The 23,489-nt window shown below is 34.4% G+C and overlaps 1 protein-coding gene across 1 annotated transcript in view; it reads right to left on the reverse strand.

The window, feature by feature from the left end:
• DTWD2 (DTW domain containing 2) overlaps positions 1-23,489 on the reverse strand; it is a 134,241-nt gene that overhangs the window by 76,962 nt on the left and 33,790 nt on the right. Inside the window, exons 2-4 of the mRNA XM_072597124.1 lie at positions 11,808-11,898; positions 9,792-9,886; positions 475-667 (exon numbers count right to left, since the gene is read on the reverse strand). Of these exons, the coding sequence (XP_072453225.1) occupies positions 475-667; positions 9,792-9,886; positions 11,808-11,898 (379 nt within the window). The remainder of the gene's footprint in view (positions 1-474; positions 668-9,791; positions 9,887-11,807; positions 11,899-23,489) is intronic.

Here is a 23,489-nt window from a genome sequence, read left to right on the forward strand (position 1 = left end):
TAATGGATTAAAGGTACTTAGCAGAAAATAACAAGTTACTATATATCTATGTATTAAAAGTAACAGAAAAATCATTCATTGAAAATATTAATGTTAGAAATACTTATAGAAGCCTAACACACATATTATTATGTGTTAGAACCATGTGTTCAAATCAGAATGTTACAGATGTAAATTTTATATAGGTCCCATTTAACAACAAAGCAGTCCATTTAAAATACAATATTTTAATACCACAACTTTATCATTAAAATACTTTAGTTTCTTCTTTGGAGGATGTGGCAACATACATAGTTCTCACATATAAATATGCGTGTGTATAGTGTGTATATACACACAGTGTGTATACAAACACTCACACAACCATGAACAAATATACAGATATATAAGTATACATATATGTGTATAATGTACATATATTATGTACACATATATGTACATACACACATACATATGCAAACATATTTCATTTACCTGTCTAGGAAGTCGAAACAGGGAATTCTTGTAGAAAATGTCTTTAGCCTGGCTCCATGTCCCATCAATGATGATGATAGTGGAAAGATGATTAGGAGAATTTGATATCAATTCTTCCAAATTAATTGCTTCAGCACCAGGATACAAAATTAAAGTGCCAGGATTTCGGCAAATAGCTGAAAGTTCAGGATCTCTAAAATGAAAACAAGGAGAAAAAAAGTTCTTTAGTGGTTTGAAGAAACATTTTGTACAATATTAAATTTTCTGACACCCCCCCCTATTCATGAGTCTATCCATCCAAACAGGATAAAATAGCAACTCTAAGAAAGATACTGTGCATTGGCCAAACAACAGTCATACCTCAGTCACTCTCTGGTCTTTCTCATCTCTACCATTATTCCCTTTATGGTGGAACCTCTCTCCTGGCAGTTCTTGGTATTTTGGTTCTAACTCAAATCACAACTCCTCAAGCCCTAGCTGTCAAGCATAGGCAGGCATATGACACAACTAATTGTACTCTATCCCATAGACAACTTCATTTTACTGAGAGAAAAGCCCCCAAATAGGCTTGAGTCACCTAAGTTATGGATAGGCAAGCACCTCAGACTCCATCGAGCTCCATTCTGGAATAGACTGGCATAAGCCAAGGTTCATGGCCCTAAAACTACTAAACCAACTCTACTGTCAAATATAAGGTCAAGGTGTATCAGATACTGGGTTCTTCTAAGATGTTGAAAAGAACAGACATAAGGCATTTTTTTAAAGGAAGTACTACATAAACTAATCAGTTAACTCTCCATTATAACGCTGACAAAGATCTATAATATTATGTGTGTACACATACACACACACATATATATGTGAGTATATATAATATTTTAAAATCCTATGCATTTTAATCTAGATGGATTATATTCTTTTGAATAGATATACTTTTTTGATTATGTCTCCCTCAAGCTAATATCAAAGATGGCTTTGACAGTCCTAACCACATAGTATATGACTAAGGGTTGGAAGTAGGGTGGTGTGGGCCCAGAAAAAATATGACTTTAAAATATGGATCCAGAAATTACTTTCAAATATGATGAATGATAGCTTGATATTGAAATTTCATAGTATATAATTCATAAAACACATAATCTCTAAGGTGGGTACAAAACAAGCCTAGAGAGATCAGAAAAGCCTAACTCCCCTTTGGGGTCAGGCCACATCCAGAATAAATTCAGCCCTGTGAGTACAGAGTCAGGACTTCTTGGTGGAGGAAGCCCCCTAGATCACAGGTAACACATGCATGAGTGAGATGCAAAACAAAATATTAAGTGAAATGTATGGAAGACCATCATTATAAAATAAGGGGCTCAAAGAAGACTTCAAGGAGGAGATAATATTTGAGTTGGGTGAATGAGAGTTTAACAGGTAAAAGGGCATGCAGAGGACATTCAAAACATAGAGAATACTGTGAACAAAGTAGGAAACCAAAATGGGTGTTTGGGAGCCAGAGTCATCCAGTTGGATCATCAAGTCATGCCACTGCATCCTGAGCCATCTCCAGTCATCCTGATGAATATCAGGTCACTTGATCCAGAAAGCTCTGGAGGAAAAAGTGAGGCTGGTGACCTTGCACAGCCCTCCCTTACTCAAACCAAAGTCAACTGCAAGCCACGTCATCATTTCACTGATGTCATGGTCCTCTTTGAAAAGGAAGGACAAATAACCTGTGAGCAGACCAGGCTGCCTGAATGGGGAGAGAAGAGGTTGAGGACCACCAATTAATTTTGCTGATTTGTTACTCTTTTTTCTAATTTGTTTAAGTATTACTTATTATACAGAATGACTGTCTGGGAGAAGGGGGAAAGAGACATTTGAAACAAATCTGTGATGTGAAAACAAAAGCTATCAGTAAAATATATTTTAATAGGAATTGCAATCATACTATCAAACAAAGAACAAAGAGAAATTCATAATACAGAGATAAACCACAAAATGACATTTTCCAAAAAGGAACCATAGATAATAAATCAATGTTAATATTAAATTTGTGTGCTCCAAATGCCATAGTAACTAAATTCATAAAAGGGAAAATTAATTGAAGTGCAAGAAGATGTAGACAGTAACACAATAATAGTAGGACATTGATATCCTTCTCTCAGAGTTGGACAAATCTAACAGAAAAATACAAAATGAGAAATATAGAATTTAACATTGCTGGAGGAATTAAAGCTAAAAGACTTATAGTGTCTTCTAAATGAAACCATTAAAGAATTATATATATATATATATATATATATGTATCAGAATTACGTGGAACTTTTACAAAAATTACCCACAAATTAGGGCACAAAGATATTGCAAATAAATTTTAAAAGGAAAAAATCCTTTACAGACTCAATTACAATGAAAAATAGTGAAAGTATGCTACCATACTCCTTTAATAAGAAAAAATATTTCTAATATTTAAAATGATAAACACTAAAGTAAATAACTGTAGACCAAAATCATTAATATCAACTCAAAATTTTAAAATAAAAACCTACAGTCAAGGAGAAAATATTGCAAGCAGCTAGAAAGAAACAATTCAAGTATTGTGGGAATACAATCAGGATAACACAAGATCTAGCAGCTTCTACATTAAGGGATTGAAGGGCGTGGAATATCATATTCCAGAAGTCAAAGAAACTAGGACTAAAACCAAAAATCACCTACACAGCAAAACTGATTATAATACTTCAGGGGAAAAAAATGGTCTTTCAATGAAATCAAGGACTTTCAAGCATTCTTGATGAAAAGACCAGAGCTGAAAAGAAAATTTGACTTTCAAACACAAGAATGAAGAGAAGCATGAAAAGGTGAACAGCAAAGAGAAGTCATAAGGGATTTACTAAAGATGAACTGTTTATATTCCTGCATGGAAAAACAATATTTGTAACTCTTGAAACTTTTCAGTATCTGGGTAGTGGGTGGGATTATACACACACACACATGCACACACACACACACAGACAGCACAGAGTGAATTGAACAGGATGAGATAATATCTCAAAATGAAATTAAGCGGTGAGAGAGAAAAATATTGGGAGGAGAAAGGGAGAAATGGAATGGGGCAAATTATCTCTCATAAAAGAGGCAAGCATAAGACTTTTTAGTGGAGGGAAAGAGAGGGGAGGTGAGAGAAAAACATGAAGTTTACTCTCATCACATTCCACTAAAGGAAGGAATAAAATGCACACTCATTTTGGTATGAAAACCTATCTTACAATACAGGAAAGTGGGGGAGAAGGGGATAAGCAGGAGGTGGGGATGATGGAAGGGAGGGCAATGGGAGGAGGGAGCAATTTGAAGTCAACACTCTTGGGAAGGGACAGGATCAAAAGAGAGAATAGAAGCAATGGGGGGCAGGATAGGATGGAGGGAAACATAGTTAGTCTTACATAACACGACTATTATGGAAGTCATTTGCAAAACTACACAGATATGGCCTATATTGAATTGCTTGCCTTCCAAAGGGAATGGGTGGGGAGGGAGGGATGAAGAGAAGTTGGAACTCAAAGTTTTAGGAGCAACTGTTGAGTATTGTTCTTGCATACAACTAGGAAATAAGAAATACAGGTAACGGGGTATAGAAAGTTATCTGGCCCTACAGGACAAAAGAGAAGATGGGGACAAGGGAAGGGAGGGATGATAGAAGAGAGGGCAGATTGGTGATAGGGGCAATTAGAATGCTCGGTGTTTTGGGGTAGGGGGAGGGGACAAATGGGGAGAAAATTTGGAACCCAAAATTTTGTGAAAAATGAATGTTAAAAGTTAAATTAATTAATTAATTAATAAAAAATAAATAAAAACCTACAAACAGATTACAGCAACTTATCTAAGAAATCATTCATTATGATCAAGCTGTATTTACACCTGGGATAGGGGGCTTAGAAGCATAAAGGGCCTTGTTTTCCAATATCAAAAAAATATTTACCTAAAACCAAAAGGAAGCATCATACACAGTGAGGAAATACTCCTTAAGCAAGGACTGTCTTTTGTCTTTCCCTCTATGCCACTGCTTAGTGCCTGGCACAGAGCAGGTGCTTAATAAATGCTTGCTGACTGATTAGAAGTGTTCTCAGTGAATACTGGGAGTAAAGCAAAGAAACTCATTCTCTCCACTATTATTTAATATAGTTCTAAAAATGCTAGCAATAGCAAGACGAGAAAGAAATCAAAGGCAGAAAGATGAGAAGGAAAAAGGAAAAGGACTTTTATAATGCCTAGTATGTGCCAGTTTGTCTCAAGTGTTTCACACATATTATTATCTTACCTAATTCTCAAAACAACCCTGTGACGTAAGTGCTGCTACTATCTTTATTTTACAGTTAAGGAAAATGAGGCAGTAGTTAAGTGATTTGTCCAAGGTCACATAGCTAGTAAGTGTCTGAAGCCATATTTGAACTCAGGTCTTCTTGACTTCAGACACACTGCTCTTTCTACTACTGCCACCTAGTTGCCTCAGGTGATAAGTAGGTAGGTAAATATAACTAAATATAAATATCATAGGGAATCAGCAAAACAAACTAATTAAAATAATTTCAGGACACTTGAAGGCTACAAAATAAGTATACAAAAACCAATAGCTTTCGGTATAATAATAATAATATCTACAAGGCAACAATAGAATGGGAAGTCCTACTCAAAATAACTAGAAAATGCATAAAATATTTCTGAATCTGCCAAAGTCCAGTTAGTGCTTATATAGAATCAATTAAAGAAATTAAGAACTTTAATAGTTGAAGGAATATTCAGTACTCATACTTGAGTGCTGATAATATAATAAAAGTTACAGTAATGCCTAAATTAATTTACCATTTTAATGCTATACCAATCAAACTATCAAAGGACACTTTATATGACACTATAAAATAATAACAAAATTCATTTGGAGGAACAAAAGATATAGCATATTATGAGAAATAATGATAAAAGCTGGAAACGAAATGAAGAATGGTACTTGTAGACCTTACACTATATTATAAAGTAAAAGTGATGAAAATAATTTGGTTGAATTTAAAAAAGAGAAGTAGATAAATGGAATGGCCTAGAAAAAGGAGAATTAGAATTGATGAAAATTAGGAAAGAACTCCATTTTTAATAAGAACTACTGAGAAAACTGGAAAGTCATCTGGGAGAAATTTGGTTTAGAACTAAAACATGCCACATTACACAACAAATTGGGTATGAGACCCAAAATGAATTATAAGGTTATTTTTAAAAAGTGAAAGGAAAGGAGATCAACAGGTAAGAGATACATTCTTAAGCAAGCAAGGAAGAGAGAGAAATACAAAAGATAAAATAGATAATTTTAATTACATAAAATTGAAAAGCTGCTACACAAACAAAATTAACACATATTGGATTAATAGGGAAGCAAATGAACTGGGAAAAAAATCTGCATCAAATTTCTCAGATAAGGTCATTCATTAAAAAAAGAAAGGTTCCATAAATGCCAAAATATTTATAGCAGCATTTTTGTAGTAGCAAAGAACTGGAAATAAAGTGGATCTACATCCATTGGGGGAAGGTTTACCGTGCTATAAGAAATAACAAAGAAGAAGAATACAGGAAAGCATGGAAAAATTACATGAACTGACACAAAGTAAATTAAATAGAGCCAAGAAAACAATGTAAATAAGAACAACAACCATACAACAATCAAATCTGAATTATAAAGAACAAGTTGGGCCCCAGAGAACAGATATAAAAAGACATTTTCTCCCTGATCTTTTGAAGAGGTTGGGGTCCACAAGTATGGAATATTAAATATGATGTCAAATTGTTTTGAAGTGATAATTTGTTTTACTGATTTTTTTCCTATATTTCCTCTTTTTCTTTTTTTTTTATTTTTTAAAGAAGTCCTTGTTATAAGATTCCCTCCCTGAGAGAGGTAAGAGTAGGGAGGAAAATATCAGAGATTTATAAACAAACCAAAAAATCAATAAGACACTTTAAGAAAAGAAATTACTAGCTGCTCTATATATGTAAACTCTCTCCATATGTATGTATGTATGTATATATACATATATGTATACAAAATTATTAAGAAATTATTCTCAAGTTCTGAAGGATGTCTTGATAATTTACATCTCCTGTCACTGAAACAGCATGCCTCTGTGCAAGGCTTACAATTTGTTTGCAGCACTCTTTATCTATTTCGTTTCTATTCAGGTCTATAATATTGGTTGGTTGGTTCGTTAGTTACTGTCCTTCTTCCTCGAAGAGGACCAAAATGACATCACCATGATAAAATGAAACTTGAGTGTGTATGATTGTGGCTGATCAGATCGATACAAGTTCGGAATTCTCTGCCATAGACTGGGCACAGATAATCCATGTGAACATTTGGGATAGTAACTCCAAATCTGCACATTCTACCTTTCCTTTGTTCAACTTTGCTTGGCTCGTATAGCACAGCACCTTTTCTGATGTGGGCACACCATGTGGAGCGGTCTTGTGCCAGTGTCTCCCATGTCCCATAATCAAATCCAAAGTTCTTGAGAGTGTCCTTGTATCGCTTCTTCTGACTACCATGTGATTGTCTGCCATGTGAGTTCTCCATAAAATGGTCTTTTTGGCAAGTGTACATTTTGCATTCAAACAACATGGCCAGCCCATTGGAGTTGCACTTTCTGAAGCACAGTTTGAATGTCTGACAGTTTAGTTTGAGCAAGGACCTCAGTGTCTGGTATCTTATCCTGTCAAATGATCTTTAGAATCTTCCTAAGACAGTTCAAATGGAAGCGATTCAGTTTCCTGGCATAGCGCTGGCAGACTGTCCATGTTTCATAGGCATACAACAATGACGTCAGCACAATGGCTCTGTAGACCTTCAGTTTGGTAATCAGTGTAATACCTCTTCTCTTCCACACTTTTCTTCAAGCCTCCCAAACACTGAACTAGCTCTGGCAATGTGTGTGTCAACCTCATTGTCAATGTGTATATCGCTGGAAAGTACACTACCAAGGTAAGTGAACTTATCCACAGCATTTAAAACTTCTCCATTTGTTGTAACCGATGGTTCCATGTATGGATGGTGTGGTGGTGGCTGATGGAGCACCTGTGTTTCCTTGGTGTTGATTATTAGGCCAAAATTAGCAAATACAGCAGAAAAATGAACCATATTTTGTTGCATCTCAGTTTCAGAGGCTACATTGAGTGCACAATCATCTGCAAATAGAAAATCATGCACCAACACTCCCTCCACTTTGATCTTGGCTTGTAGTCTTTTCAAATTGAAGAGCTTACCATCAGCATGGTAGTTGACCTTGATATCTTGTTCATCTTCATTGAAAGCATTTGACAACATGGCTGAAAACATCATACTAAAAAGCATGGGAGCAAGCACTCAGCCCTGTTTCACTCCATTGCTGACTGGGAGGACATGAGAGCATTGTCCACTATCCAGAATCCGGGCAAACAAGCCATCATGAAATTGACATACTATACTGATGAACTTCTCTGGGCAGCCAAATTTTGACATAATTTTCCATAAGCCCTCATGACTAACAGCGTCAAAGGCCTTGGTCAGATCTACAAAGGTTGTATACAGACCTCTGTTCTGCTCCTGGCATTTCTCTTGGAGTTGTTGGGCAGCAAACACCATGTTGACTGTTTCTCAGCCCTTTCTGAAGCCACACTAGTTCTCAGATATGTGACCATCTTCCATCTGATAATTGTACATCTGTAATGTATACTAGTGACAATGTTACTTCCATTCAGTCTCTAAATAATTTTATTAAAATGTTCTCCAACCAGTTTCTTCCTTCTGGTTTCTAAATTTCCTCACATAAATTAGTCTCCTTAATATATAATGTTATATTGTCCTACCTCCTACATACAGACACTGATATCCTTTTACCTCACCTATACAAAAGTCATTCCATTCTTCTAATAAGTATACAAAGATCTCACATTGATACACACTGTATGTGTTTCTAGATAGCCTACAGCAATTCATCGTATCCTCTATCCCCTTTGTCTACAAAGACACCATTACCACTGTGGAAGCAGAAGGGGCCCACGTAGTACTAACAAGCATTTTGCATTTTACTTTGTTTCGTAAATTGCCATGATCAAATTATTTATCACCTAGTGGCCCACGCTAGGGGATGAATCACTTTATTCTTGTATAATACATTCAGACTATCCCTAAGATCAGGCTCAAAGTCCTTCTAGCTTCCCACTGATGCTTACTCTTCACCAAAATTGCCTTACGAATCTAGGGTCACCTCCTCAACAGGATGAAGCAAAAGAGGGCTATGCTGATGTTGAGCTAAATATATTTCCATTCATAATATGGATGCATGATGAATACATCAAAGACCTATGAGTTCATTGGAGTGCTAACGGCAAGTGTAGGAATGTACTCCTCCAATGTAGGTCAGAATTGATACATAATGTATAATCACAGAAATTTGCCTAGAGATCAGTGACTTGCCCATGGTCACCCCAAAGTAAGTAGCAAGAGTGAGGAGTGAACCCAAAATTTCCTGACTCCAATCCATCAATTTATCTATAATAACATATCTCTCATAGATATGTATACCAGCATTATTTCTAATTCAATGCAACAAATATGTATTAAATACTTACTATATTCAAGTCACCATGCCAACTATTAAGAATACAAAGGCAAAATACAGTCCATGATCTTAAGGGGCCAATATTCTACTGAGAAATATATTTCTATCTTACACAGATTGTGGATGGGCTGCACTTTGGATGGGCTGCCTGATAAGGCAACATAGTAAACAAGACAACACTGAAATGAAAAGAAGTAAATTCAGTTAACACTGAGAGAAAAGGCCAGTGAAAATTCTCTCCGTAATCCTGGGCTACAGGTAGATTCACAATAGAGGAGAGGGAGTAAAGTCAGTAGGATCAAGACAGCAGATCTATGCTCTGAGAAGGATGGTGAGTCAATACAGTTATAGAGGAGAAAAAAAATAAGATTGAAAATCTCTTCGCCTTTCAAAAACAAAAAGGTTATACCGTTTTTATGACAGAACAAATTTTGGGAATGGCTGCTACTAAACTTTTAGGCTGGTTAAAAATATCAACTTGTCTAATTTATTTTACCTGTTTTTAAGACCCCTTCGAAAATCTCTTTATGTAATTAAACTACACTATAGTACATCTTCATAAGACACAAGAATTCATATTACACCGATTTAGTTAAACCACTCACCCTGAGGTGTAGTTGATGGACAAATTCAGGTCACAATTCTGAAATATCTAAAAATATAACAGTGAAACAGAAGTTGAATTAAAAGAGGATTTACCTTTCCTCACTGAAGCGTCGACCAATCTTGACCTTAACCTTGTCCTGAGGAAGGCATGCAGCAAGGAGAGGTACTGTCCGTAATACTTTGTTTTCCTTTAATTAAAAAGCTAAATCAATTTCACACGAATAAGCATACTTTTCTAAACTTTTATAATGCACACATTTTATTTTAACTTTTCCTTTTTTAAAAAGACTGCCAAATGAAAAACATCAATCAAAAAACATTTATCATGTACCTACTGTGTGCCAGGCACTGTGCTTAGTCTCTGAGATTACCAAGACAAAGAATGAGACATTCTCTCATGAAATTTACATTCTATCTGGGAAAAAACAAGTATATAAATATATATATATATATACATACAAATATGTAAAATAAATATAAAGAGAATAAATACACTAACTAGAAGAGTATACTAGCGATTGGGGAAGCAGGGAAGATTTCATGCAGGAAGTGGAATTTGAGCTGCATCTTAAAAGCTGAATCTATGATATGAGAAGAAGGTACACTCTAAGCATAGGGATGGTCAACACAAAGGCATGAAGAGAGGATATGGAATGGTTTGTGACTGATCTATAAAGTGTAGGAAAGGAAGTAACGTATATAATGAGGCTGGAAAGATAAGGTGGGTGTAAGGCTACAATAAACTTTAAGAGCTAAACAAAGGAGTTTATTTTTATCCTGAGGCAACAGTATGGAAGAGTTTATTGTGTAAGATAAAGGAAAATCACTTTGTTTAGGCATGGTGGCACACTCCTAGTGGGAAGGCTCAGGCTAGCTTGAGTTACTTGATGAGGTTAGAAAACAAAACGCAAAGGTTGAGGGGATGAGTGAAAAGTAGAAAGCACCTGATATAGACAGCTTTTCACAGAAACTTGGCTGTAAAAGGGGAAAACATATAACAATAGCTTCAGACGGCAGTAGGGAAATGTTTAGTAAAATTGAGGGAGACTTGGGAGAGAGAGATCTGCTGGAGAGGACAAAAGGGGATAGGATTCATGGCAAATGTAGAGTTCTTCACCTTACAGTAAGGTCAAAAACTCTACATTTGCCAAGGCGAAGGACTACATTGTAGCTTGTGTATTCATCGTTAGCTGCCAAAGAAGACCATGCCATCAGAGAAATGATGACATGACTTGCACTTGACTTTGTTTTGAGTGAAGGGGGGTTGTGCAGGTCACCAGCCTCACTTCTCCTCCAGAGCCATCTGAATCCAGTGACCAGATATTCATCAGGATGATTGCAGATGACCCAAAATGAGGCAATTGGAGTTAAGTGACTTGCCCAAGGTCACACAGCTGAGTGTCAAGTGTCTGAGATGAAATTTGAACTCAGGTCCTCCTGACTTCTGTACTGGTGCTCTATCCACTGCACCATCAGCTACAAAGTAGGGGAAAGGAGAGAGTGGGAAATGATGTCCAGAAGTTTTGAGATGAAGAAAAATGGGAAAAAAAGTGCACCTGTTAAATGGTCTCAATTTTCTCAGTAAAGTAAGTCTTCAGGTGAGACTACAGAGGGGTGACATGGAAGACTTGAAAAGAAAAGAATTCAAATTCATTTCAAAAACCTAATTTAAAAAATTATTCGATTTTAAAGGGGGAAAACATATTTATCTACATAGAACAGGTGGAATAAATTGGTTTTGGATTCAGATACAGATTAAGTTTCTATGCTATAAAAGCAATGCTTCTCTTCATTTATAAAAAGCTCAAAAAGTCTCACCAGATGACATGAAATTTTCAAAATCAACTAAAATTCCTATGATCACAACTTTGTTAAATTATCAAATGGTTCTTAAACAGTATTGTTACTGTATTATATACCACTTATAAAATATTAACAAATGAGAAAAAAACAGACACTACAAAGAGAAAATAATTTCCCCAAAGAGAATACATTACAGACAGTTTCAAAAGTGCTAATAAGCTAATATCCACCTGCACCATAGTCTTTCCTGTTGCTTTTTTCATACTATATTGTTTGACTTTCATTATTTCCCATTTCCTTACTTACCTCTGCTGGATGCTGAATTATATACAGGTTGGTAGAGATATTTAGAGGATGTACTGGCAGAAATGGACATAAGCAGACCTTCTGTGGACGGCTACAGAATTATGGGGGGGGGGGAGAAAAGAAAGCATATCAAGAATTAAGACAATTTAATGGCATTTTAATGAAGTGAAACATTTATATAATCTCAATTGGCAATTGTGGTGCTATTGTTTAGTTCAGATAATACTGAGTTGTATTCCTTTGTAAAAATTTCACAGTTGTTATTGGAATATTCATTTTTTTAATTTAGTCTTTATTTCTTTTTTGTAAAGTAACTTTCATGGATCTTTTGGGGTTTTTATATCAATCATTTCTAGCTATACACCACAACCAATCTATTACCACCTGGAACTGAACCCTCTCATAAAAAACCACAATAAAAACAATTAATCAAAAACAATTGGACACGTCTAACTTCATAAATCTCTACCTCTCTGCCAACAGCAAGGAAACGTGTTCACTTGCACATTACTAGTGTCTCAATTACTCAAAGTTAGTAATTTTTTTCATTGATATTGTTAGAGACATTATATTTCATCTCCTGCTTATTTCAACGTGCACCAGCTCATACTCTGTTTTTCTGCATTCCTCATATTCGTCACTTCTTGCTGAGCAATAACATTCTATTACAATCATATCCCAATTTGTTCAGTTGTTTCTCAGTGAATATCTTACTTGGTAAATGTTTCCTTGTTGCAACAGATTATATATATATATATATATAGTATATTTTGTATTATATTTAATATCATGCATTTGGTATCATGTGCCTAAATATGTTGGCATATATTGGGCTACAGTAAACGTATGTGATTCTTATTTCTATAAATGATATGTCTCTTATAAAGAATACTTAAGACTCTCTGGAACTCACTGTTTGGAAAGACATACAAGCAGCATCTTAAAATTCTTTATGAAAATTACACTGTACTGTTGTGCAACAGATTCACATTCATAGGATATATCAGGGACCTCAACATTATTTCTAAAATTGTAATCAAAGAACATGCTATATACATGTGTAAATATGTATATTCATATACATCCTCTACTAAAGATCTGCTCTAACATCCAATCCTGGAGAGAAAATGACTGGTTTTTAACCAAAACATGCAAATAGAATAAACATTCTAACAGTTATTTTCTACCAAGAGAGATCATCTTTGGGTCAGTCTGGTGATGGACCGACTTGTCTGTTGTCTGAGAATCACCCTATGACAGTGTAGAGCGTCCTCTTCAGGCTTGTAGCAGGGTAATGAATTTTTCAGCAACCACTCTAGATCATTGGATCTGCCAATTGTGGAAGCAATGCCAATGAAATTACAAATCTTGAAAGTATTGAAGTGACATTAGTCAGACAAATCAATTGTATCAAACCATCACATTTCCTCCACAAAAGTGCTTTACTGCCACATTGTGATAAAAAGTAACCCTAAGTTCTCAAAGGTTATTTTAGTGGAGTATATATTCTGTCAAGTCTGATCAAGCTAACAAGATTTTAAATATAAGACTAACAAACTGTGTCTTACTCATCTAAAGATCAGTCTAAGAAATTTCAGAGAGGTTCATCATCAGAGCTGGTTACTGATTGATATTTATTTCAACTACAAGTTTCATTAAACAACATATTAAAGTACAGAGTGGGTTTTCATAATAAGTATGAGTAGATGGAATATCAACATTCATAAAATCATAGACACTTGATTTAACAGTACATCATGATTAGCTCAAATAAATAGGTGCTCAGTCCTACTATTTACTGTAAATCTGAATAAAAATAACTGTGCATGGTTGGGAGGAGAGGGAGAGTGCAAAACTGCACAAATTTCTATGTATCATGAGCCTTTTTGTTGTTCAGTAGTTTTTCAGCCATGCCTGACTCTTTGTGATCCCATTTGGGGTTTTCTTGGCAGAGATACTAGAATGGGTTGCCATTCCCTTCCCCAATTTATTTTGCAGATAAGGAAAGTGAGGCAAAAAAAGGTTAAGTGACTTGCCCAGGGTCACATAACCAATTGAGGTCTGATGTCAGATTTAATCTCGGTTCTTCCTGATTCCAAGCCCAGGACTCTATCCACTCCGTGATCTAGCTGCCCATCAGAAGCTTTTAAAAGAACAAAATAAAACAAAGAACCCAGAGCAAGAATATGCTGGAAGATTTGGGGATTCTATATTCATTCTGAGTAGCTATTATTTTGTAATACAATCCTGTAGCAAAAATTCTTCCTAATGTATATTGGATAGAAGTAAGGATACACTTAAAGTGACAGCCTATGAAAATCATTTATAATTAAATGAAACTGAAATGAAAATAAATGGAATTAAAGAAAATTGTATTAGCAGAGAAAGTAATAAATTTATACAGGATGATAATCATTTTAGTATGCTAACAATTTGCCTATTTGAAAGTTATTATATTTATACTGTCAAAGGAAGTTATCAAAATTCAATTTATAAATATTTTTTAAATAAAGACTAATCTAGCTAGGTTAATTCACAACAATGGATTGAGAAAAATTAGCATAAACACAGATTGTTCATATGAAATATACAAGGAGATAATAGTAAAGGACCATAGCAATCTAATGTCTGATAAACCCAAAGATCCCAGCTTTTCAGACAAGAACTTACTATTTGACAAAAACTGCTGGGAAAACTAGAAAGCAATTTAGCAGAAACTAAGTATAGACCAAGATCTTACACTACGTTCCAAGATACAATCAAAATGGTGACATGATTTAGACATAAAGGATGATACCACAAGCAAATTAGGAGAGCAAGGAATAGTTATTTATCAGATCTATGGATGAGAGAAGAATTTATGAATAAAATAGAGAATACCCCTAGACATAAATGGATAATTATGATTATAATAAATTTAAAAGTTTTTGCAAAAACAAAAGCTATGCAACCAAGATTAGATGGAAAGCAGAAAGCTGGGAAACAATTTTTACAGCAACTGAATCTGATAAGAGCATCATTTCTCAAATAAATAGAGAACTGAGTCAAATTTATAAGAATACACATCATTCCCCAACTGCAGCCTTGGTTCTCAACACACAACACATGCACTTTGCACCTCACCACACAATGCAATGCCAACTAAACTTGCCAGAAACACCTCAGCTCAGATTTGAGACTACTGTGTGCTACAAATTACAGTGTTTTTTACTGTATATACAAAGTTTTCTGCTCTTACAGAAACATAATAGTTTAATTACGGAAAATTAAGTCCTACAAAATTCCTTTGCAGGTACCTCTATTCATTGTAAGTAGAATTTCAAACTTTTAAAAACCTCTTTAGAGAGAAATCCAGCTACGTAGAAAAAGGCAACTAAGTGATACGGTGGAGAGAATGGAAGACCTAAAGTTAGGAAAACCTGAGTTCAAATCTGGCATCATACACTTACTAGTTTGTGTGACACTGACTAAATCACTTAAACTCGGTCAACTTGGTTTCATTAAATATAAAATGGGAATAATAACAGTACCTACCTTTGGATTGTGCAGCACTTCTTAAACTATGGATCTCGACCCCACATGAAGCTGTGGAAACTGAAGGTGGGGATCATGAAAAATTTGGCAACAGTAAAAGATTTCTGAACACGCAAAGACCAAAAATTAATTCAAAATTAAACACATAATGAATCTGAAGTGTTTCTGACAGTCATGCCCATGTTGCATAATGTGACTGCACTGCATGCAGTCTTGTTTTGCAACATACAACATATGCATTTTGCACTATGTCACACAATGCAATTCAATCTAATGCTGCCAGAAACACCTCAGCTCAGATTTGAAACTATTGTAAGCTATAAACTACAGTGTTTTTTACTGTACATACAAAGTTTTCTGCTCTTATAGAAACATAATAGTTTAATTATGGATAATTAAGACTTTTAATATTTTCCTACAGTCATTCCTCAGCATGTAAGTATTTGTATATGTTTGGATTGTATTGGGTTGGAATGTTTGATTTTTTACATTGCTGTTATCTCCTTCTTTTATAGAAACATAAGTATTTAACTGCAGCAAGTAAAAACAAAATCCCTTTAATGATATTTCTCCAACATCACCACTGTATGTGTACCTAAGTATGAACATTAATTTTTTTTAATTAAGCACAAACAAATGTAATTGCATACACTAAACCGAGTATTTATCTGAGAAATTATTAGCACTATTCATTTATATTTTAGGACAAAAATATTTTTCAGTTATGGATAAGTGGCTAAATTTAGACAGAAGAGGTAAAAATACTTATGATGATATAGCAATCTTTACTACTAATTGTAGTAGATTGTAGTACACCTAAACTGACAAGAAAAAGGAAATATGCTGAATCATTTTTGTAATATAGATTTACTTGTAATAATGATGATGGTGTGGAAAAACCTCTTCATTTGTAATGAAATTTTGGCTGCATAGAGCATGATACCAGTCATGCCAAAATGACACCTTAATAACAAGCATACAGCATACTGCAATAAACCAAAGGAATATTTTGAATGACTTTTAAAATCTCCAAATAAAGCAAAACGTTTTGAGAAATTTGTTATGTCAGTGAGAAGTATTTACTTGCAACTCATGAAACTTCTTATTTAATTGCAAAAACTAAAAAGTCCTATATGAAAGGAGAAGATCCCATGTTACCTTCTGCTATTAAAATGTCAGAAGTAGTTCATGGAAAAAAAAGGATGGGGATGAAATTTGTAAAATTTCTGTATCAAATGATACTATTTCCAAAAGAATTTCTGAAATCAGTAATGACCAATTCCAGCAGCTTATCACCAAGTTTACAGGAAGCCCAAAGTTTGTAATTCAGACAGATGAAACAACTGATATTTCTAACATGGCACAGCTATTACTTAATGTAAGATATGTTTATGAAGGAAGCATATATGAGGAATTATTGCTTTGTCACCCTCTGGAAGAGCACACAAAAGGAGAAGATATATACATATGTGTGTGTGTATATGTATACATATATATCTTAAAGACAATGAATTTTTCACAAATGAAGGTTTACAGTGGAAAAACTGTTGGAGTCTATACAGACAGTGCTAGAGCAATGATGGGAGAGAATGATGGATTTGAAACATGTTAAAGCTGGTGACAATGAACATATCACTTTTACTTACTGCATGATCAATCAGGAGGCAATCATAGCCAAAAACACATACGTATATCACCAGAGTTAGTTGTTGTGCTTTGTGATACTGTCAAAATCATTAACTGCATTGAAAGTCATTAACAATTGGTTGTTTTCATACCCTTGGAAAGACATAGACTCTAATTAAAAAAGCTTACAAGCAGAAGCAAGGTAGTTCTCAAGAGCGTGAAGTTCAAACAGATTACTGAAATTGAAAGATTATTGAAATTGTTATATTTTTCACTGAGCAGATATCTGATTTTGTTAATTTTTTCATGATGACATAGTTTTCAAAATTGTGTTGTCAGATATTTTAGAAAATGATTTAAACATGTTGCTTCAAGGGAAAAAATTGTAACATATTTATGTTAAAAGATACATTGAAAGTTTTACTTAAAAAGTTAACATGGAAGAATAGGGCAGAAAATGGTTCTATAGAAATACATGCATCTACAGATGATTTTATAATTGAAAATAACTTCCCTAAGATTTAATTGTAAGAGTTATAATTGATTATCTGAAATGCCTGGAGACATAGTTTCAGAAATACTTCACTTCAAAATTTAATTCTGAAAAACTAAGTTGGATTCATAAATCATACTCAATTGAAATAAAAAATGTCAATCCTCTGACATTAAAAGCTGAGTTATCAAGGGGCACAGTTTTAAAACTTAAGTTTCCTTAAAAATTATTAAATGAACTTTGGCTTGGGATTAGGCCAGAATTTCAGAAATGGCCCTAAACATGATTCTACCATTTTGTACTATGCATTTATGCAAAGCGGAGTTCTCATCGTTAATAATTATAAAAATCAAAATATCACTCAACTCACAAAACATTGTAGATGCTCTATGTCCTGCAGTATCAAATATTCTGCCAAGATTTAATTCTTTATGAAAAAATAAACAAGCACATCCATCTCATTAGTATGCAAATTTGCTTTTGACTTTAATAAATGGTAAAATTATGTGTATACTGAAGAGTTGCTTTAAAATAAATTTCTTTATGATTTATTATCAGTAAATGTTTGAAATGTGTTTCTATGTATATTTTATATACCTACATGCCCAGGGTAACATAGAAATTCCTCATGTGAAAAGGGGTCACAAGTAGAAAAAGTTTAAGAAGTCCTGGGATAATGCACTGAGCCTAGAGTCAAGCAGACCTGAATACAAATTCAGCCTGAAACAATTCCTAGCTGTTAGATCCTGAGTAAGTCATTTAATCTCTTTGCCTCAATTTCCTGATCTGTAAAATGGAAATGTGGACCCCTGAAGAACTCTATACCTGACTCCAGTGACCAGCCTAAATAAACACAATGACTCATTACCAGAAAGCTAATTATCAAGGGATGAATTTTTTGCCCACTGTAACTCATGGAAATGTAACTAAACCCATAAAAAATAAAATCACAGGTATTTTAAAGTTTTGAAGAAGTATTTTATAAGTAAAGAAGCATATTTCTCTTCTCCTGACAGGGAGCTAGCTGATGGATTAGAAAGGTAGAATAAGATGTGCATTTTCAGACAGTAAATGTGGGGACTTGTTTTGCTTGACTGATGCAAAAGAAGACTTCTTGAGAGGGAGGCAGACATTTAGAAAGGGGAGAATGGGATGAATGAAAATTTCATCCTCCCAAAAAAAGGAGAGTCAACAAAAAAATTTTTTAATGTACAAAAGATAACAGAAAGGAGTGAAGGGGGAGACAAACAGTACTGTATTGGAAATGATGTGCTGAATTTGTTTATGTATTTTAAAAATCAAGCTGAATGGAATATTCATAGTTTCACATGTAATTCTATCCTTTGTTCTTTGTATTTGGAAATATTCATGCCTTTTGATGTTTGTCAAGTTCAGAATTTTGTTAAGATTATGTTTAAAAGACAGAGGAAATGTACCTAAACAGAAGTCTATCTGAAAAAAGACAAAATTTTTCATGGTCTGCAAATTCTACATCAAGTTTCAGTTGTGACTCCATTTGAGGTTCTCTTGGCAAACATACTGGAGTGGTTTGCCATTTCCTTCTCCAGCTCATTTTACAGATGAAGAAACTGAGGCAAACAGGTTTAAGTGACTTGCCCAGAGTCACACAGTAATAAGAATCTGAGGCCCAATTTGAACCCAGGTCTTCCTAACTTCAGGCCCAACACTCTATCCACTGTGCCATCTACCTGCCCATACTGATCTATGGTGAGCAAATTTTATTCTCTTTTATAACCAGAATATTTGTCCTTCAGTCTTATAGTACCACTGCAGTTCTCCAGGGTCTTTCCAAGGTCAATTGATAGTGATTCAGTAGTCACGTACATCAGTTTCAGTAGCTGATCAGGGATATAGTCCATCTGAGTCAGTGTCAGCTCCCTACTAGACATTTTGGTTCTGTCATTTTCAGTCCAAAATTCATACTCCTTGGTAGAAAAAGCCAAAGGAAAATAAGAGCCTTCTCTTTGTCATACTTTTTCATTCCCATTCCTTACCCTTCTGATTCCTTCTTTGACCTTCCCTTCAGCAATACAGGGGTTTCTTTTTAACTCTTTAGTTGTACAGAAAGTTCTTTACAGATCACAAGAAAGGAAGTAAGCCTAGGGCAAGCAGCTAGGAATTCAAGGGGCAGATTTCTAGGCTGCATCTCACTTCAGGTTAAGTAGATGAAAACACTGGAGTCAGAAAGACACAAATCCAAATCTGACCTTAGCTGTGAGACCATGGGCAAATCACTTAAGCCTCTGTTAGTTTCCTTAACTGTAAAAAGGAGATAATAATAGCACCTACTTCACCTAAAACAAATGAGAAAATATTTGTACAATACCTGGCATTTAGCGGGTACTTATTAAATTACCCTTTCCTTCCTTCCTTCATTTTTTCCTTTCTTTTTTGTGTTGTAGGTAGACTTTCCAAGAGGAAATTCCCACTCTATAGAGTAGATAAGGTTATAAGCCACCAGGATTTGGGAACACTTGTGGATATATCCTTGTAGTCAGTCGATAATCATTTATTAAGCTTCTTCTATATGTACTAAGCACCTTACAAATATCCTGTTTGATCCTTATAACAAATGGAGGTAGAAGCTATTATTGTCTCCATTTTACACTTGAGGAAACTGAGGCAAACATCACAGGCAGCTAGAGCATGAAGGTTTCTTTATTTCACTTATAATAGAAGTGGTCCCTAGCATCAACATGACTCAATAAAAAGCTCCTGTCTAGACAGATTCCTGCCTCCACAGGCCTGAGGATTTTCCCACAACATATAGTCTATAATAGTCACTATTGTTAATGTTGTTCTCTGGGGGGGAGATAGGGAGATGAAGGAAAGTCAATACTAACCAGAAACAGGATTATCAACATGTATCCTTATTCTGTACTGAACAAATGGATCCTCAAAGTTAAGAAAACCTACTCTTTTATATGTCTTGCTTGTTCCAGGCCAGTAATTTGTATTATAGGTAACATTTATAAAACACTTTTTTACAAAGTGCTTTACAAACATTATCTCATTTTATCCTCTCAACAACCCTAGAAAGTAGGTGCTATTATTATCCCTATATAAAAGATGAGAAAACTGAGGCAGAAACATGTTAAGTGACTTGCCTAGGGCAACAGAGCTAATAAGAGTCTGAGTCTGCATTTGAACTCAGGTCTTCTTGACTCCAGATCCAGTACTACATCCATTACATCACCTAGCTTAAGATAGCTTCCTAAGCCTCCCAGCAGATCTTTTTTGCTTTTCTCATCAGCTTTGACCCATTCAAAGTAAGTGAGTTCTCCAACTCCCTGTATATCTCTGTACATGCACACTTAGTCTCTTTCAATGACTCCCTTTACCTCCTCATCTGAATTGTTTAACTTAGTGTCTTCAGAATTATTTAACTCAGGAAAGAGTCCTAAATCATGTGGGCTTATATCCCTAATAGGGCTGTCTAGGAATTTCTACTTATTATTTCTCTGAGTCCTGAAAAAAAAAAGTAGGATATGCATGTAATGGAATGTTACTATGCCATTCAAAACAGGAAATGTGAAGAATACAGAAAAACATGGGTAGACTTGTATGAATTAAAGCAAAGTAAAATAATTGCAATCAAAAAAATATATACACATGGCCCGTGATAATAGACATAGTAGAAGTAAACAGAAGTCTGAAAAACTGAAAGAAAGGTGATGGTCCCATAGAAGAAACAGTGAAGCACACAACATTCCTTCTCATGAAGAAATATGGACTACTGTTAATGTTATCAGATGTGGCTACAACATTCCAATGTTTTGGCTTGATTGCTTTCCTTTGTTACAAGGAAGTGTTAAGTTTGGAGAGGAGGTAAGCTATTTGCAGAAACGGCAATGGTATTTTTTTTAAAAAGGCATCAAATTTTTTTTTTAATCTTGGCTGTATATTAGCTGCCTTCTCCTCTATCACAAATTCAAAGAGGCAACAGGATCTTACCCTAAGGTTTCCATCACTTCTATCCTAACAATCGTCCTTATTAGTGAAAAATCATATCCACAATATAATTCAAGCTGATATTTTGATGAATAAAATCATTAAAATATATTTATATAAAATATATACTTATATATATTTCTAGAATGTAATTAGATTAGTCAGAATAATATTTAATCATTTAATGACTGAATCAGTCAGTTGAAAACAAGACTGGGAGTTGAGAACTACCGAAAGGGTATTGTCTTGTTATGTAACCTTGAGAACACTGCTGAGTTTTATCTTTCCTCATTCATAAAAATGGTAATCAAAATGGCCTAAAGAAATTTTTAAGGAAGAACTAATGAATTATTGAAAAGTATTGTGAATATTTAGAAATTGTAGGGGCACAATTTTTCTAGTAGCTTATTAGACAGGTTAGTCTTGCATATATATGTGCCTACACACTGTTAAATGCTGTTTTCCTATTCATTAATGCTTTTCCAGAAATGTACTCTACATTCAATTTTAATTATGCTCTGAAAGTAAAGATGAAACCTTCTCAAAATTTCCTTGGGGGAAGTAATGTGTTTTTCTCTTCTTCTTTCATCTCTCATTAAGGATACAGGAATAAATATGGATGCTTTCTGAAAGACACAAATTTACTTGCTCAGTAAGTGGGTACTATAATAGAAGGATAATCTGTCACTCTTAGCAACCTATATTTGACAGCATGTAGGCAATCAAAATTACATCTGAAAGGGGACGAGTGATGCTAAGACCTTGGGAAAATGGGTTTTTTAATTAAACAAGATGTTTTTAACACTTTAGTGAGCAGAAAACATGCATTGAAATAGCAAGTATTTATTCCTGGAAGTTTTTTTTTTTTAAAATGGTTTTAAACCAAATAAGGCCATATAAACAGGCAAATGTGAAGAATCAGTGAATGATTTTATTCATGCTAAAGTATTTCTGTTATGAAAAAGAATTTTATTTTTCTATCAAATGACTGTAAAGAGATAAACCATCTTAACTTTTTCAGTATACAACAGAAATTTTAGGTCCCAAAATTGTGAAAAATCAGTGAACAGTGAAATAGTCTCATATCTTTCCACTGGACTGTTTGAATAGCCACACTACATGACACATCAAAATGTCAATAGCTTTCTGGTTATAATACAAACAGATATGAAAAGGTAAATACCACAGTGCCCTCTACTGACATTTTTAAAAACTCTAAATCTTTTGCAATGATTTTTAATTTGGGTATATCTGAAACAATATCCTGAACTGTATGTAACACATATAAAATGAAAAGAAAAAAAATAAAGTGCTTTTTCTACGGGTTTTACATAATCAAAAAGGATCAATTTTTAAAATAATAACTTTAATCTCTGGGAAAAGTGGGGATAAAAATTTGGCTACATCATCAATATCTGTTTGGTTCTGGGATAACAGTCAAAGGCATCATTACATTCAAGAAAACCCATTCATTACCACCTTAATGCACTAGGGATACAAAGTCAAAAATGAAAGTGCCTTGACCCTCAAAGAACTGAGAGCCTAAACACCTCAATACTTAATTTCTCCACATTCCACCCACTTTACCAGAAGTAAGGTAACTGAATGTAACTACAAATATTAATTTTATTTTCTCAAATTCACAATATAGAATATGCACAAACATGCAGCCCAAGATGGTTTATTATTTTTTGAAGTCAACTAGGAAAAGAAAAAAAGAACATCAAAGTAGAAATTCACAAATAAACACAGAGTTCTAGGGATGCAGATAAATTTTCAATTTGAATATGACCCATATATATGGGAGGGACAAATAAAAATAATATGTTCTGTGTTAAGTCAAAACTAGCGAGGCTTTTCCAGAAGAAAGGACGTCTCCATGAAGACAGGAGACAACTTTAGGTGAAGAGAATTTGCTTGGAAAGGCAAAGTCATTCCTAAAATAGCATTTTTCCTAAAACAGAAAAACTGGAATGTTCTCATTCATAAAAATGCCACAGTAGCATTCCTTGGATGGCAAGGGCCCCATTTTTAGTAAGACAAATATCTTAAAGAGT

Source organism: Notamacropus eugenii, chromosome 3 (genome assembly GCF_028372415.1).
Source record: "Notamacropus eugenii isolate mMacEug1 chromosome 3, mMacEug1.pri_v2, whole genome shotgun sequence".
In the NCBI taxonomy this organism is placed as follows: Eukaryota; Metazoa; Chordata; class Mammalia; order Diprotodontia; family Macropodidae; genus Notamacropus; species Notamacropus eugenii.